General features: G+C 37.6%; 1 protein-coding gene across 3 annotated transcripts in view; it reads right to left on the reverse strand.

Moving 5' to 3' along the window:
- Window positions 1-19,808, reverse strand: part of LOC105463779 (REC114 meiotic recombination protein) — a 126,452-nt gene that overhangs the window by 72,763 nt on the left and 33,881 nt on the right. For all 3 annotated transcript variants that reach the window (XM_011711072.3, XM_071101070.1, XM_011711071.3), the window contains exon 2: window positions 5,993-6,082. In XM_011711072.3, the coding sequence (XP_011709374.1) occupies window positions 5,993-6,082 (90 nt within the window). The remainder of the gene's footprint in view (window positions 1-5,992; window positions 6,083-19,808) is intronic.

The following is a 19,808-nucleotide window of genomic DNA, read 5'->3' on the forward strand; positions in this document are numbered from 1 at the left end:
GTACTCCACATTCACTGCAGCATTATTAACAATAGTCAAGATACAGAAATAACCTAAGTGTCCATCAGTGGATAAGTGGATAAAAAATTGTTACGTATATGTGTACATATACACACACAAATATTATTCAGCCTTAAAAAAGAAGGCATCCTACCATTTTCAACACCATAGATGAACCTGGAATACATCATACTCAGTGAAATAAGCCAGCCACAAAAAAATATTGCATGATCTCACTTATATATGAGATCTAAAATAGTAAAATCCATAGAAGCAGAGAATAAAATAGTGGTTACTAGGGGTGAGCCAGGGAAGGTGGAGGAAATGAGGAGATGTTGGTCAAAGGGTACGAAGCTTCAGTTATATAGGATGAATAAATTCTAGAGATCGAATGTATAGCATAAGTATAGATAATAGCACTATACTGTATATTTGAAATCTGCTAGATCTTAAGTATTCTCACCATATATATATAAAATGGTAATTCTGAGGTAATGATATATTAGCTTGACTACAGTCATCATTTTACAATGTATATCAAAACATTACATTGTACACCTTAATTATATGTATATTTATATATATACTTTTTATTTTAAAAGAGATATATACCAGAAGCTCAAAGGGAAAAAACAAGTCCCTTAGCAAACTAGGAATAGAAGGGAACTTCCTTGGTTTCATGAATTGGATCTACAAAAAAACCTACAGCTAACATTATATTTAATGGTGAAAAGATTAAATGCTTTCCCCCTAAGGTGGGGAAACAAGGCAAGGACATCAACTCTCACCATTGCTATTCAACATTGAAAAGGACATCCTAGCCAGCACAATCTGTGGGAAGCGGGTGAGGCAGGCAGGGAGAGTATACAGACTGAAAGAAAGAATGTAAAACATCTTTACTTATGGAACACAGACCATCTATGTAGAAAACCCTAAAGAATTTAGGAAAAAGCTACAGAACTAATAAATAAGTTTAGCAAGATCACAGGATACAAGGTCAATATTTAAAAATCAATAATGTTTCTACACATCAGCAACAAACTATTAGATACTGAAATTTTAAAATCTTACCTACAAGAACATAAAAAATATGAAATACTTGTGGATAAATTTAGCAAAGTATGGATAAGACCTGTATTGTGAAAACTATAAAACATTGGTGAGAGAAATCAAATATATTAATAAATGGAGAGTTTTAAATATGCTCATTAGTTAGAAGATGGTAAAAGAAGTCAATTTTTCTCAAATCGATTTACAGATTCAAATCAGTCCCATCAAAATCCCAGTAAGCTTTTTTGTAGGAAATGTCATTCTAAAATTTACATGGAAATGCAAATGACCTATAATAGTCAAAACAACTTTGAAAACGAACACAGTTGGAAGAAGAATTAAACTACCTGATTTCAAAAATTACAACAAAGCAGAAGTAAAGACAGTGTGTTATTGGAGTAAGGATAGACATTTAGATCAACAGAACAGAAAAGGGTCCAGAAATAGACTAACACATACTTAGCAAACTAATTTTCAACAATGATACCCAGGAAATTCAATGAGGGAAAGCTAGTCTTTTCAATTAATTGTACTAAAATAATTACTATCCACGTGCAAAAAATAAACCCAAATTCTTTTTTTTTTTTTGAGACTCTGTCACCGAGGCTGGAGTGCAGTGGCACCATGTCGGCTCACTGCAACCTCCATCTCCTGGGTTCAAGCAATTCTCCTGCCTTAGCCTCCCGAGTAGCTGGGATTACAGGCACCCACCACCACACCAGGCTAGTTTTTATATTTTTAGTAGATATGAGGTTTCACCATGTTGGCCAGGCTGGTCTCGAACTCCTGACCTCAGGTGATCCACCCACCTTGGCCTCACAAAGTGCTGGGATTACAGGCATGAGCCACTGCGCCCGGCCAATAAACCCAAATTCTTAACTTTCGCTATATATTAAAATTAATTCAATGGTTCCAGAAGTAAATTGCCTAAGATCCATGATTACATTCCATAATATCGTAATTTTTATCAATACCACATTGCTTTAATTGTGGGAAAGAAGGACCACTATATGAAATAAAAATAAAAAATATTAATATTAAATACTAAAAAAATTCATAATAAACTAGAGGCCTAAATATAAGAGCTGAAACCATAAAACTCTAGAAGAAAACATTTTAAAAAATCTTTGCAGCCAGGCACAGTGGCTCATGCCTATAATCCCAACACTTTGGGAAGCTGAGGTGAAAGGATCGCCTGAGTCCAGGAGTTTGAGAACAGCCTAGGCAACATAGTGAGATCCTATCTCTACAAAAACTGTAACAAATTAGCCAGGCATGGTGGTGTGTGCCTACAGTCCCAGCTACTCAGAAGGCTGAGATGGGAGGACTACTTGAGCCTGGGAGGTCAAGGCTGCAGTGAGCTGTGATCACACCACTGTTCTCCAGCCTAGGTAACAGAGCAAGATTCTGACTCAAAAAAAAAAAAATGACTTTGCAATCTTGGCATAGGTAAAAATTTCCTAAGTAGTATATGAAAAGGATAAACCATAAGAGAAAAAAATACTGCACTTCAAAATTTTTAACTTCTGCTCTTCAAAAGACACTAAGAAATGAAAAAATAAGCTATAAACTGGTAGAAATATTCGAAAAACATGTTTCTGATAAAAGAGCTGTAACCAGAGTAAGAATTCTTAATTCAAATATAAGAAGGCAAACAACTCAAAAATGGTTAAAAGACATGAACAGACACTTCACCAATGAGACATACAAATGGCAAATACATGAAAAGATGCTCAACAATATTAGTCACTAAAGAAATGCAAATTCAAACCACCATGAGATAATACTACACACTTATTAGGATAGTTAAAATTAAAAAGACTGACAATAATAAGTGTTGGTGAGGATGTGGAACATGTGGAACCCTCATACATTATGAGAATGCAACTTGGGAAAACAGTTTTGCAGTTTCCTATAAAGTTAAACACAGACATGCCATATGACTTAGCGGTTCTTCTCTTGGACATTTAACAATGAAAAATAAAAACATGCCCAAAGGCTCGTATACAAATATTCAGTAGTGTTATTCATCACAGCTGAAAAAAATGAAAACAACCCCAGTGTCTATCAAAAGCTGAATGGATAAGCAAAATAAGTTTACCTATGCAATGGAATACTCTTCATTAATGAAAAGGCATCAACTACAGATAACATGGAACAACAGAGATGAATCTCAAATTACACTGAATGGAAGAAGCCTGACTGAAAAGACTACATATCATATGATTCCATTACACGAATTCTAGAAAAGGCAAAACTACAGTGAGGTAATGCATATTAATAATGTTAATTAGCTAGCTTTAGTCATTTTACAATGTATATATACTTCAAAATAATGTTGCACACAGTGAATATATACAATTTTATCTGTCAAAAATATATATAAATAAAAATTATTAAAAAACGCAGAACTAGAGTGATAGAAAGCAGACCAATGGTTTCTAGGTGCTGAAGGTGGGCAGAGAAGCTCACTGCAAAGAGGCACAAGGAAACTGGGTTAATTGAAATGTTCTGTATCATGATTGTGGTGATGGTTACATGACTATATACATTAAACACATCAAATTGAACACTTAAAGACAGTGAATTTTATGTAAATTATACCTCAATAAAAGTGATTTGTAAAAATTTTTAAAAAGATTTTAAAAAATATTACAGTATTTAAGTTAAATATGTATAGTCATATGTCACTTAACAATGGGGATACATTCTAAGAAATGTGTCATTAGGTGATCTTGTCATTGTGTGACTATCATAGAGTATACTTATGCAAACCTCGATGGTACAGCCTACTACATACCTAGGCCATGTGGGTTAGCCTATTGCTCCCAGGCTACAAACCTGTACAACATGTTACTGTACTGAACACTGTAGGCAACGGTAACACTAACACAATGCTAAATATGTGTATATCTAAGCATAGAGAAGGTACAGTAAAAATTACACCTGTATAGGGCACTTACCATGAATGGAGCTTGAAAGGTGAAAATTGCTCTGGGTGAGTCAGTGAGTGAGTGGTGAGTGAATGTGATGGTCTAGGACATTACTGTACACTACTGTAGACTTTATAAACACTGTACACTCAATTAACTATCCTAAAAAGTATGTAGTGTTATCTCATGTCGGTTTTAATTTGCATTTCCTTAATGACTATTTTTATAAATAAATTTATTTAAAAAGTATCTTTCTTCAATCATAAATTAACCTTAGCTTACTGTAACATTTGTACTTTATAAACTTTAAAATTTTTAAAAAAACATTTGGACTGCTTTACAATAACTTAAAACATATACAATATTTTTTCTATTATTACATTGTTAAAATTGTTGTATTTTAAAAACTTTTTGTTAAAAACTAAGACACAAACATGTACATTAGCCTATGCCTACAAGGGCCAGTATCACCCAGATGTCACAAGTGACAGGAATTTTTCAGCCCCCTTATAATCTAATGGGATCACTATCATATCTGTGGTCCTCTCTTGACTGATATGTTGTAATAAGACACATGACTGTATATGCAACATGCACCAAATTGCAGAGTTATCCTTATATTTCTCAGTAACGGATATCTTAGAATTTGACAAACTTGGTTTTGTGACTACAGTGCAAAAATCATTCTATGTATGATACAAAGACATTTCTATCCATTTGTTCACAATAGTTACCACTGGGGCAAAAAGATGGAGCAGAGAGACAGTATGGGGTGGTCTCCTATGCCTGCGGAAGCCAAACTGCTTTAATGTCACCATTCAGCAAAGACCCATGATATTGACAGGGAGAACTAGCTGTGCACTAGGTATCCCTCAAGTCTACCATTTGTAGTACTCATTAGCAGCTGAAGAAACCTTATCTCCTGCACCTGATCCAGACCCTGACAGTAGCAGATAAAGCAAAATAGTACAACTCATACCTCAGTTTTAAGTCACAAGGAACACAAAGATGACTTTGCAGGTCATCTCACGTTCAATGAGAAGGCTATATTTAAGCAGAAAGATGAATCATCACAATATATACATGTGAGCTCCTACCATATTATGACAGAACATGTAAGCGATCCAAAAAAATTAATGTCTTTTAAATGTATTTGACCTATTTGCTTATTGCTGGTTTTCCCTCACTAGAATGATGATATCCCATAATGAAAGGGATTTCTGTCTTCACTGTTCACTGCTATATCCCTCGCATCCCCTAAAATGCCTAGCATATACTAATTATTCAATAAATATTTGTTAAATTAATTATGCCCATGTAGATATTCAGTAAATATTTGTTGTATGAATTTAAGTCAATGTAGACATCATTCACAGCTAAATGACATAATAACTTTCCATTATACGTTCCTTTCTTGTACAATTTCTTTGTTTGGAAGTTACTAATTTTTTTTCTTTCATTGGTTTCTATGTACCAAATAAAACCTAAACTTTCAACCAAGTTGATTCTTATTTTCTTTACATATTTCTTAATTCTAAAATTTCCTAAAGTGTATATATATTCAGAATAAAGAACACATGCATCGTTATAAAACTAGAGTTTTATGGAGGACTCTTATCAATTAATAATAACACTTTTTTGTTTTCTTTATTTCTGCAAATCTATCCCTCTGCATATGCTGTTTTCCCTATCTGGAAAACCCTCCACACTTGTCTCTGTTAACCTAGCCTATCTTAACTCAATCTCCCTTACTACAGAATCCTTTATCATACTGGTTAATTTCAACCTTTTGATCCACTCTGACTCCTAACAAAATCCTAAACCCCTTTAGGGCAGGCAATATTCAGTATGTTTCTGTATTTCCCACATTTAGCACATTTGATAAATGCTTAATGTGTTGACCTTGATGAATTTCAGTGAGAGTGAAGAAGCTTGAGGATACAAAAATTCATATAAAGCTAAGAAGACAAAGATATATTTCCATGTTAAACTATTATGCATAAACCTACCAGTAGTGTCTGTCCTTGGAAAATGAAGAAATGACCTGATATAACTATGGTGAGAACAAGATACCCAGATTCTTCATTGGAATCAAAAACCTTGAAAAAGAGAAAGAGAAAAATATGTAAAATATAATACATTTCTATAATAACTGATAAACTTATAATACTGATAACCAAACTATTTTCTCACATTGATCTTTCTACCCTGAGCATTCTTTCCTTTTCCATTCATTTAATCTGTAACCCTTCCCTTACAACTTCAAGTTTCTCCATATATATAGGCTAACAGCCAGACTTTTAAAAAATTAAAAGCCAATATTTTGAAACAGAAAGAATATCAGATTAAGAATCAGGAGTTGTTGTGGGTCCTGAGCCAACCACTATTTAGTTACATTTTAATAAATCATTTATTCTCTCTGAGCCTCAGTATTATTTCTGTAAAATGAAGATAGCGCCTTACAGAGCTGCTATAAGACTTCACAGTCCAATTTCTTCAGTCATGTAATCTATTTTTCTTTTTCTTTTTCTTTTTTTATTTTGAGACAGAGGTTCGCTCCTGTAGCCCAGGCTGGAGTGCAATGGTGTGATCTCGGCTCACAGCAACATCTGCCTCGTGTGTTCAAGCAATTCTCCTGCCTCAGCCTCCAGAGTAGCTGGGATTACAGGCATGTGCCACCATGCCTGGTTAATTTTTGTATTTTTAGTGCAGATGGGGTTTCACCATGTTGGTCATGCCGGTCTCAAACTCCTGTCTGCCCGCCTCAGTCTCCCAAAGTGCTGGGATTACAGGCATAAGCCATCGCACCTGGCCATCCATTTTTCATAACCCCTTAAACATCTGGTGCTTTCCTTTGGATGAGCTCTAGTTTGTCAGTGTCACTCTTAAAATATGGTGCCATAAACTTACCGTAATCCTCTTGGTGTAGTCTAATTATCTCCCATTACTTGCAATAGTGTTGCCTTTAATCACATTAACCTTTTGAGGGGGTAGTACCACTGCAGAGTTTAATCTTAAATCCACATAACCTCCTGACACTTCATTACCTATGTTGGTAAATCATATTTCCCTTTATTTATCCTGAACCTAAACATAAAACCTTGGATTAGCCCCATTATATTTTATCTTGTTAGATTGGATCTATAGTTCCAACCTATTGAGATGTAGTGAGGAACTGAAGCAATTAAATCAAAATGTCAGGGAGGACATGACTGATAGACACATTACAGTGGGATCTGGATCTTAAGTGACTACACTATACAGGTGGCTTTGATATCCTTAATAAACACCATAAGGTAAACCATCCTTATATAAACAATAAGATAAATTATAGACTCATCTTAATGCCCAAAGTTCAAAATAATTAGGACACACCTAATTCAACTTATATATATTTTTATGAGGTTACTGCATTGTACTGAGAAATAATGCTCTTATAGTTTCATATGTGGGGTTTGGAGTTTTAATGCTATATTTAAATCCAAGATTTCCTACTGTGTTTTCTCTAATTCATTTTAAATTCCAAACTTAAAAAGTGAGTAACATTTTAGATGTCAAAGGGGATATGATAGACCTGCATTAATTCCTTCAGTGGTTGTAATTCTCCCTCTTTCCCAGTATTTGGAACTTGGTCAGTGGCACAACGCTCTTCCTATCACAGTTTAAATGAATTATCCTGTGTGTTTTATGACTAGTTAGAACCAGAGCATAGCTAGGAGTCAAGTACAGCTTTCACAACTAGAGTCTGGTCAATGAATTATTTGGAAAGCAATGTGTTAACATGATAGTTTAATGTTTTAAGAAATGTGGCATATATAACAAAGAGCATCCAAAATATAAGTGTACAGCTCAATGAACGATGGCAAAGCAAACACATCACCCAAGTGAAGAAACAGAACATTACCAGATTTCCAGCAGGTCCTCTAGTGTTTGCTGTCTTAAAAGTTACTATCTGCAAGGCCGGGCGCGGTGGCTCACGCCTGTAATCCCAGCACTTTGGGAGGCCGAGGCAGGCAGATCACAAGGTCAGGAGATCGAGACCACGGTGAAACCCCGTCTCTACTAAAAATACAAAAAATTAGCCGGGCGCGGTTGTGGGCGCCTGTAGTCCCAGCTACTCGGGAGGCTGAGGCAGGAGAATGGCGTGAACCCGGGAGGCGGAGCTTGCAGTGAGCCGAGATCACGCCACTGCACTCCAGCCTGCACTCCCAGAGTGAGACTCCGTCTCAAAAAAAAAAAAAAAAAAAAAAGTTACTATCTGCAGACCTCTAGCAAGACTACTAAAGAAGAAAAGAGAGAAGAATCAAAGAGATGCAATAAAAAAATGATAAAGGGGATATCACCACCGACCCCACAGAAATACAAACTGCCATCAGCGAATACTATAAACACCTCTACGCAAATAAACTAGAAAACCTAGAAGAAATGGATAAATTCCTGGACACATACACCTTCCTGAGACTAAACCAGGAAGAAGGTGAATCCCTGGATAGACCAATAACAGGCTCTGAAATTGAGGCAATACTTAATAGCCTGCCAAACAAAAAAAGTCCAGGACCAGACGGATTCACAGCCAGATTCTACCAGAGGTACAAGGAGGAGCTGGTACCATTCCTTCTGAAATGATTCCAATCAATAGAAAAAGAGGAAATCCTCCCTAACTCGTTTTATGAGGCCAACATCATCCTGATACCAAAGGCTGGCAGAGACACACACACACAAAAAAGAGAATTTTAGACCAATATCCCTGATGAACATCGATGCAAAAATCCTCAATAAAATACTGGCAAACCGAATCCAGCAGCACATCAAAAAAGCTTATCCGCCATGATCAAGTGGGCTTCATCCCTGGGATGCAAGGCTGGTTCAACATATGCAAATCAATAAACGTAATCCAGCATATAAACAGAACCAAAGACAAAACCACATGATTATCTCAATAGATGCAGAAAAGGCCTTTGACAAAATTCAACAGCCCTTCATGCTAAAAACTCTCAATAAATTTGGTATTGAAAGAATGTATCTCAAAATAATAAGAGCTATTTATGACAGACCCACAGCCAATATCATACTGAATGGGCAAAACCAGGAAGCATTCCCTTTGAAACCTGGCACAAGACAGGGATGCCCTCTCTCACCACTTCTGTTCAACACAGTGTTGGAAGTTTTGGCCAGGGCAATCAGGCAGAAGAAAGAAAGAAAGGGTATTCAATTAGGAAAAGAAGAAGTCAAATTGTCCCTGTTTGCAGATGACATGATTGTATATCTAGAAAACCCCATCGTCTCAGCCCAAAATCTCCCTAAGCTGATAAGCAACTTCAGCAAACTCTCAGGATACAAAATCAATGTGCAAAATTCACAAGCATTCTTATACACCAATAACAGACAAACAGAGAGCCAAATCATGAGTGAACTCCCATTCACAATTGCTTCAAAGAGAATAAAATGACTAGGAATACAACTTACAAAGGATGTGAAGGACCTCTTCAAGGATAACTACAAACCACTGCTCAATGAAATAAAAGAGGACACAAACAAATGGACGAACATTCCATGCTCATGGATAGGAAGACTCAATATCGTGAAAATGGCCATACTGCCCAAGGTAATTTATAGATTCAATGCCATCCCCATCAAGCTACCAATGACTTTCTTCACACAATTTGAAAAAACTACTTTAAAGTTCATATGGAACCAAAAAAGAGCCTGCATTGCCAAGACAATCCTAAGCCAAAAGAACAAAGCTCGAGGCATCACACTACCTGACTTCAAACTATACTACAAGGCTACAGTAACCAAAACAGCATGGTACTGGTACCAAAACAGAGATATAGACCTATGGAACAGAACAGAGCCCTCGGAAATAATATCACACATCTACAACCATGTGATCTTTGCAAACCTAACAAAAACAAGAAATGGGGAAAGGATTCCCTATTTAATAAATGGTGCTGGGAAAACTGGCTAGCCATGTATAGAAAGCTGAAACTGGATCCCTTCCATGCACCTTACACAAAAATTAATTCAAGATGGATTAGAGACTTAAATGTTAGACCTAAAACCATAAAAATCCTAGAAGAAAACCTAGGCAATACCATTCAGGACATAGGCATGGGCAAGGACTTCATATCTAAAACACCAGAAGCAATGGCAACAAAAGCCAAAATTGACAAATGGGATCTCATTAAACTAAAGAGCTGCTGCACAGCAAAAGAAACTACCATCAGAGTGAACAGGCAACCTACAGAATGGGAGAAAATTTTTGCAATTTAGTCATCTGACAAAGGGCTAATATCCAGAATCTACAAAGAACTCAAACAAATTTACAAGAAAAAAACAAAAAACCCCATCAAAAAGTGGGCGAAGGATATGAACAGACACTTCTCAAAAGAAGACATTTATGCAGCCAACAGACACATGAAAAAATGCTCATCGTCACTAGCCATCAGAGAAATGTAAATCAAAACCACAATGAGATACCATCTCACACCAGTTAGAATGGCGATCATTAAAAAGTCAGGAAACAACAGGTGCTGGAGAGGATGTGGAGAAATAGCAACACTTTTACACTGTTGGTGGGACTGTAAACTAGTACAACCATTGTGGAAGACAGTGTGGCGATTCCTCAATAGAAATACCATTTGACCCAGCCATCCCATTACTGGGTATATACCCAAAGGATTATAAATCATGCTGCTACAAAGACACATGGGCACGTATGTTTATTGTGGCACTATTCACAATAGTAAAGACTTGGAACCAACCCAGATGTCCATCAGTGACAGACTGGATTAAGAAAATGTGGCACATATACATCACGGAATACTATGCAGCCATAAAAAAGGATAAGTTCATGTCCTTGTAGGTACATGGATGCAGCTGGAAACCATCATCCTCAGCAAACTATCGCAAGGACAAAAAAACCAAACACCACATGTTCTCACTCATAGGCGGGAATTGAACAATGAGAACACTTGGACACAGGAAGGGGAACATCACACACCAGGGCCTGTTATGGGGTGGGGGGAGGGGGGAGGGATAGCATTAGGAGATATACCTAATGTAAATAACGAGTTAATGGGTGCAGCACACCAACATGGCACATGTATACATATGTAACAAACTTGCATGTTGTGTACATGTACCCTAGAACTTAAAGTATAATTTTAAAAAATTAAAGAATGTAAAAAAAAAAATCACTATCTGCTCCTTTTTCCCTTAAAATAATCTCCCATCCTGACTTCTAACACTATACTTTAGTTTTAATTATATGAGTGGAATCATAAAGAACTATTTGACATTTGGCTTCATCAATGTTGTTGAATGTGTATTCATTTTCATTATTCTTGAATACATTCTATGATGATACCATTTCTTTTTTTTGTTTGTTTGTTTTTTGCTGATGGGTATTTTTTCCAGTTTAGGTTCACTACAAATAATACTGTTATGAACATTCATTCTTACATATGCGTCTTGTTGGATAGAAACACTCATTATAAATATTTCAATTTTTCCCAAATTATTTTATTTTTTTCAAATGGTGGCCAACAACTTCCAGGAGAGCCCCAGTTTAGACTACTCTCTTGCCCTCCAAATTGCTACATTTAATCACCCAATCAACATCTTCATGTAAAGGTTTAATAGTCATCTCAAAATTACCAGTCACTAACTTGAACTCCTAACCTTCCCATTCATTAATTACAAAGTACCTACCCTGTGCTAGGCTGTTGCAGCCATTTGACACCACAATATTTTCACCTCAGAAAATGATTTTTTTTTTTCTTTTTCAGGTTTCTATACACAACACTGAAGAAATTAATTCTTTCCTTCCATTTCTTTGGCTAAACCATGGAATCATTCTTGACTCCGTTTCTCACACCCATATCCAATCCATCAGCAAATCCTTCATGTCTATCTTCAAAATATTCATAATTCAACCACTTCTTACAGGTCTTGTCTAAAACATCATTCTCTCTAGTTGGATTGTTATAATAATCGCCTAACTGGCTTTTCCATTTCTGTTCTTGCTTCCCTTCTCCAATACAGAGTTTACTCTCAATACAGTAGCCAGAGTGATCCTTTAAAAACATAAGTCAGATAATGTCATTTTCAGCTTACAGCCCTGCAATAGCTCCCTATCTCACTCAGAAGCTCCTGCAACACACCCCATGGTCTAGGCCTCCACTGCCTCTCTGCTCTTGTCCTCTAGCACCCACCCACTGTGCACTCTGATCAACCACACTGGCCTCCTTCCTGCTCCTTGAACCTACTAGGCACACTTACTATTATAAACCTCAGGGCTTTTACAAGTGGTGTTCTATCTGAAATTCTCTTCTCCTAGATATCCACAAGACTCACTCCTTCATCTTCAAATCTTGGCTTAAATATCATATTTTCATGTAAGACTTTTCCTAACCATCCAACTGAAAACTCCCCCATGTTACCTAAACCACACTACTCCTATTCCCTTCTCCAGCTTTATGTTTATCCATAGCTCTTACCATTTTGTTATATTTACTTGTTACCAGTCTTCCCTGAGCTGAAATTAAGCTCCATGAAGATAGAGACTTTTTTTCCCATTTCGGACACTGTTATATTCAAATGCCTAGGACAGTACCTGGCACATAATATGCACCCAATATTTTGTTGGATGGTTAAGTAAATATGAACTTTTAAATGAAGGCACCATATTAACATGCAAAATTTTCAAAGGAAATAAAGATGTCTTCAGAAAGAATTCATCACCAGCAGATCCGCACTGAAAGAAATGTGAAAGAAAGTCCTTCAGGAAGAAGGAAAACGATACCAGATAAAAACTAAGATCTCCACAAAAGAATGAAGAGTGCTGGAAATAGTAATGACATGGGCAAATAAGTAAAAATTTTATCTAAATATCTTTAAAAGATAACTGATAAATTGGATTATATTGATAAACAATATTCAATTAATCCAAACGAAGGCAGGACCAAAATTAAAAGGGAATAAAGAACAGATGGGAAAATTATAAAACAAATAGCAAGATAACAGACTTAAACCCAACCCTATCAATAATCACATTAAATGTAAATAGTACATTTAAATGTAAACACCTCAAAGGCAGAGGTTGTCAGATTGGATAAAAAGACAAAACAAGCTATATGCTGCGTACAAGAAATGCACTTTAAATATAAAAACAAACAGGTTAAAAACAAAAGGACAGAAAAAATATATACCAAGCTAATGCTAGTCAGAAGAAAGTTGGAGTGAGGCCAGGCACAGCGCTCACTCCTACAATCTCAGCACTTTAAGAGTCTGAGGCTTGCTTAAGACCAGAAATTTGAGACCAGCCTGGGCAACATGGCAAGACTCGATCTCTACAGAAAATTTAAAAATTAGCCAGGCATGGCGGTACACGCCCGTAGTCCCAGCTGCTTGGGAGGCTGAGGCAGAAGGATCACTTGAGCTCAGGAGTTCGAGGCTGCTGTAAGCTATGATTGCACCACTGCACTCTGCACCCAGAGGCCTAGGTAACACAGTGAGACTCTTTCACTAAACAATAAAATAAAATAAAAATAAAAGCTGGAGTGGTTTTATTAATATTAAACAAGAATATCAAAAGGTTATAAAGAAGGTCATTTCAAATAATAAAAGGGTCAATTAATCAAGAAAGATAATCATCTCAAACATGTATGCCTCCAATAGAGAGCTTAAAAATACATAAAGCAGTGATAGAACTGTAAGGGGAAATAGACAAGTTCACAATTACAGCCAGATTTTAATACCCTCTCTCAATAACTGATAGAAAAAGCACATAGCAAATCAGCAAGTATATAGTAGACATGAACAACTGTCAACCAACATGAGTGATCAACATTTATTGAACACTCCATCTAACACCAACACAAAACACATTCTTCTCAAGTATACACAGAGCATTCACACAGACCATATTTTGAGCCACAGAACAAGTTCTGGTTGATTTAAGAGAATGTTACCTGAGCACAGAAGCATTAAATTAGAAATCAATAATAGAAAGGTCTTTGAAAAAAATCCCCCAAATATTCTGAAACTAACACACTTCTAAATAATCCATGGGTAAATAAGAAATTAAAAGGGAAATCAGAAATATTGTGAATTCAAAGTAATTCACCATATTAACATATTAAAAAAGAAAAACCATATGATCACCTCAATATCAGAGAATGTAGAAAAAGCATTTGACAAAATCCAACATCTATTCCTGATTTTAAAACTCAGCAAACCAGGAATAGAAGTAACTTCCTCAAGCTGATAAAGGGCATCTCTAAAAAAAAAAAAAAAACCCTACAGTTATCTCCATACTGAAAGCTTTCTCTCTAAGATAAGAAATAAGACAAGATGTCCACTCTCACCACTTCTATTCAACACTGTTACTGGGAGTTTTTACCACTGTAATTAGACAGGAAAAAGAATGAAAAAGCATCCAGATTGGAAAGACATAAAACTGTCTTTATTCACAGACAACATGATCATCTATGTAGAAAATCCAATTTATTTTACTAGAACTAATCACTATTAGTTCTATTCTGTAATTTTAGAAAGGTTACAGAATAGAAGATCAATCAATAAAAATGAATTGTATTTACACACAGTAATGAAGAACTAGGACCTGAAAATTTAAAAGCATCAAAATTTACAACATCAAAAATTGTAAGGGATAAATATGACAAAAGAAGACCAGCACATTGAAAATTGAGAGAAATTTAAGAACACTTAAATACATGGAGAGAGGCCGGGCGCGGTGGCTCAAGCCTGTAATCCCAGCACTTTGGGAGGCCGAGACGGGCGGATCACGAGGTCAGGAGATCGAGACCATCCTGGCTAACACAGTGAAACCCCGTCTCTACTAAAAATACAAAAAAAACTAGCCGGGCGTGGTGGCGGGTGCCTGTAGTCCCAGCTACTCGGGAGGCTGAGGCCGGAGAATGGCGTAAACCCAGGAGGCGGAGCTTGCAGTGAGCTGAGATCCCGCCACTGCACTCCAGCCTGGGCGGCAGAGCGAGACTCCGTCTCAAAAAAAAAAAAAAAAAAAAAAAAAAAAAAAAAAAAAAAAAAATACATGGAGAGAAACATTTTGTTCACAGATAGGAAGATTTAATATTATTAAAATGCTGTAATAGGCAGAATAATGGTCCCCCTAAAGATGTCTATGTCCTAATACCCGGAACCTGTAATATGTTATCTTACATAGCAAAGGGATTTTGCATATGTGATTAAGTTAAAAGATCTTGAGCTGGGGAGATAGCCCTGAATTATCCAGGTGGACCTATTGTACTCAGAAGCATCCTTACAAGGGAAAGAGGGAGGCAGAAAGAGTCAGAAGGAAATGTGACTGCTGGCACTGAGGATGGAAGGTGGGTAACAAACTAAGGAATACAGGCAACCTCTATGTGTTAGAGAAGGCCAGGAAAAATAAAAGGATTCTTGAATCTCCAGAAGGAAAACAGTCCTCCTGACACCTTGATTTTAGCTCAATAAACCCATTTCAAATTTCTGACCTCTAGAACTATAAGCTAATGTTTGCGTTACTTTAAGCTACTAAGTTTATAGCTTGTTACAGCAGCAGTAACAAATTAGTACAGATGCTAATTCTCCAAGTTGATCTATGCAATCTCAATCAAAATTCCAAAATTTTCAAGAAATGCATGAGTCCAAAAAGACTATAGGCCAAGCATTTAAGTCAGTGAGTCAACAGTAGCAAAGTATCCACTATGTACTGATCCCTCTTATAATTTGGAGAAGGAAAAAGACATAGAAAGTCTCTGAACTTGAGCTTCATTCATTTCTTCATTCAACAAATATATGACTGCACTATCACTGAACAAAACACAGATCCTCATCCTAATGGAGCAAGCGTGAAATGGTGATGCAGAGCAAGGGTACAGACAATAAACAACAAATATAATTAGTGACACACCAAGGACGGGATGCTGGGAGCATTACAACGTAAGTGCTGGCAATAAAGGAATGCTTGGTCTATAGAGAATGTATAAACAATTAAAAAGCTGACTAAAATCAGTTTATTACCACCATGTGCCAGTAATTCTGATCAATGTCAGTGATAAAAATACTCCTTCCTGAAAAAAACATTTTGTTGGTCTAAGCTCCAAATAATTACTGCAGTTACTGTTGAGTTTAAATAATATATATGTAAGCTTCAATTATCAGATTTTTTATTCTTCAATTGTTGTCTACATATAAGTTCGTTGGGGAAACTCCCAGTTACAGCTAACCCCCATCCATGCAAACTTAGGCACATACATTTGTTTCAAAAGTAGTGCACCAGGCCGGGCGTGGTGGCTCACGCCTGTAATCCCAGCACTTTGGGAGGCTGAGGCGGGCGGATCAAGGAGATCAAGACCATCCTGGCTAACACGGTGAAACTCCGTCTCTACTAAAAATATAAAAAATTAGCCGGGCGCGGTGGCGGGCACCTGTAGTCCCAGCTACCTGGGAGGCTGAGGCAGAATGACCTGAACCCGGAAGGCGGAGCTTGCAGTGAGCTGAGATCACGCCACTGCACTCCAGCTTGGGCGACAGTGAGAAACTCTGTCTGAAAAAAAAAAAAAAAGTAGTGCACCATGCTTTGTTACACCTGAAGGCTGCTTAATATGAAGTTCTTATTTCCAACCCTTTCTTAGGATGCAGTTGACTTTTCCATCCCTGTGGTACTATATTCTTGTGCATTTAAATGATAGATTCAAAATAAAACAAAGATAGCACAGTGATTGTTAAGACCAAGAAACAACTTGAGGCACTCCAATTCCGTCATTTTATGGGACCTTTTGGTATTTGTGTCTAAAATTTAAAACAATGAAATACAGCGTAAATAGCAAGATGTAATTTAATAAGTACAAATTTTAGTTCACACTCAAAATATTTTATTAAATTTCAACAATACCTTTAACATTGAAATTTATTCTCTTCAAATTAAGTGTTTCGAAACTAAAGAACATTAAGGGGGATAAAACATATCAGCAATTTTATTAACAGTTGCATAAATTGTACCTTTTGGAAATGCTTAGGTTTTTTTTTTTTTTTCCCTTGCCCCAGAGGGAGTCCTGCTCTGTCACCCAGGCTGGAGTGCAGTGGCACCATCTCGTCTCACTGCAACCTCTGCCTCCCAGGTTCAAGCGATTCTCCTGCCTCAGCCTCCTGAGTAGCTGGGATTACAGGCGCATACCACCCACCACACCTGGCTAATTTTTTGTATTTTTGGTAGAGATGGGGATTCACCACGTTGGCCAGGCTGGTCTCAAACTCCTGACCTCATGATCCACCCGCCTCAGACTCCCAAAGTGCTGGGATTACAGGCATGAGCCACTGTGCCCAGCCAGAAATGCTTAGTTTTACTTTTAAAAACTTCGCTTATTAGTTAATGAACAATTACATAAAACATCAGTCTGTAACTGCAGAATCCAAGTTCAAACAATTAACTAGATATAAAAACAACTGGTTGCCGGGCATGGTGGCTCACACCTGTAATCCCAGCACTTTGGGAGGTCCAGGTGGGCGGATCGCAAGGTCAGGAGATTGAGACCAGCCTGACCAACATGGTGAAACCCCGTCTCTACTAAAAAAATGCAAAAGTTAGGCAGGCATGGTGGCATGCACCTGTAGTCCCAGCTACTTGGGAGGCTGAGGCAGGAGAATCACTTGAACCCAGGAGGCGGAGGTTGCAATGAGCTGAGATTGCACCACTGCACTCCAGCTGGGTGACAGAGCGAGACTCTGTCTCGAAATAAAATAACATAAAATAACGTAACATAAAATAAAATAAAAACAATGGGCTAAATAGTTGTGGATTTTTTTCCTGCCTTATACTGTATTTATTTATTTGGCATAATTATTATAACAAAACTCAGTAAGAGAAAATGTTCACTGATAGTACTTTTCATTTAACTTAATGATTATTTCTGAAAATAATTTCATCATTCAGGGGAAGAAGATGTTAAAAAATATTCATTCTAGGTGTCAAATGTTGTAGGCACATCACTGAACGTAGTAAATAAAAAAAATAGTATATGAGATAATGCTAAGAGCTAGGGAAGAAAGAGAGCAGGGTAAGTGGAATCAGAGTGCAAAGACAGGACACAGATGTTACAATATAAATAAAGAGGTTAGGGTAGACACCTGAGAAGGTGAGACTTGAGCAAAGATCAAAGGTATGAAAGTTAACCAGATATCTGGGGGAGAATTCCAGGCTTATGATTTTTCAGATGTTCGTTGCAATCCCTCATCCAAAAGGTCTATATAGTGTGCTCATATAGTTAGAAAATATCCAATTTAAGAACTTCCAAGGGGTTCAAGAAAAAGTGGTAGCTTCATTGCATCCCTGAAGTCTTCTCTTTCCAAATCCAATCCAAATGCCAATTACCTTTCCTTAACCAATTATTAAGACCAGCATCCTGCAGGGGACAGTGGTTCACACCTGTAAGCCTAGCACTTCGGGAGGCCGAAGCAGGCAGATCACATGAGGTCAGAAGTTCGAGACCAGTCTGGACAAGATGGTGAAACCCTGTCTCTATTAAAAATACAAAAATTAACCGGGCATGGTGGTAGGTGCCTGTAATCCCAGCTACTCAGGAGGCTGAAGCAGGAGAATCTCTTGAACCCGGGAGGCAGAGGTTGCAGTGAGCCGAGATTGCACCATTGCACTCCAGCCTGGGCAATACAGTGAGACTCCATCTCAAAAAAAAAAAAAAGGCTGGGCACAGTGGCTCACGCCTGTAATCCCAGCACTTTGGGAGGCCGAGGCGGGCGGATCACGAGGTCAGAATATCGAGACCATCCTGGCTAACATGGTGAAACCCCGTCTCTACTAAAAATACAAAAAACTTAGCTGGGCATGGTGGCGGGCGCCTGTAGTCCAAGCTACTCGGGAGGCTGAGGCAGGAGAATGGCGTGAACCCAGGAGGCAGAGCTTGCAGTGAGCTGAGATCACGCCACTGCACTCCAGCCTGGGCGACAGAACCAGACTCCGTCTCAAAAAAAAAAAAAAAAAAAAAAAAATCATCATCTAAGAGAGCCAGAAGGGTGGATTGAAGTCTCAGGGTCCACATAAAAAGAGCTTGTAGGATGTTTTCCCCCTACAGGAGAAAGGAGGTACTAAGCAAGGAGCCCTGAGGCAAAGACAATGCTGCAGTTGTTGTGGGAGAGCCTAGTCCCTAGAAATTGGTGGACCTCATGAAGATGGGCAGACTAGACTGTGTGCTCTGAAGTTCCTTGCAGTCTCTCAACCTCCAAGGAGTCACAAAGGAGTTGGACAACTTAACTGAGTCCTTCCTACTTCTCTACAGGAGGCCCACAGCATTGTGACTTCTGCATCTCCCAACACTCACCACTTGAAGTGTCCACTCTTGGAGGTGAGACCCAGGAGCGAAGAGAGCCCTAAGTTAGACAAAGGAAAATATGAGCTAAAGCAATGAAGAACAACAGAAAACCCAAAACACGAGGCTCCTGGGGGAACAAGCCGCTAGAGGAGACTGACAACAGCTTGAACCAAATAATAACTATAATAATAATAAATATATATTTCTATATTTCTTATTAAATAACAATAAATATAATTATTCACACTTAAGGAGAATCTTGAAGCTAAAATTATACTTTATGAATATAAAAATTCAATAGCTAATTGAAGAATTGGATGGATACTACTGAGGCCTAATTAATAGTTTAAAAGAGCAACTGGGAGACTTGGTGCGATCACACCTGTAATCCCAGCACTTTGAGAGGCCAAGGTGGGTGGATCACGAGGTCAGGAGATCCAGACCATCCTCGCTAACATGGTGAAACCCCGTCTCT

Source organism: Macaca nemestrina, chromosome 7 (assembly GCF_043159975.1).
Source record: "Macaca nemestrina isolate mMacNem1 chromosome 7, mMacNem.hap1, whole genome shotgun sequence".
NCBI lineage: Eukaryota > Metazoa > Chordata > Mammalia > Primates > Cercopithecidae > Macaca > Macaca nemestrina.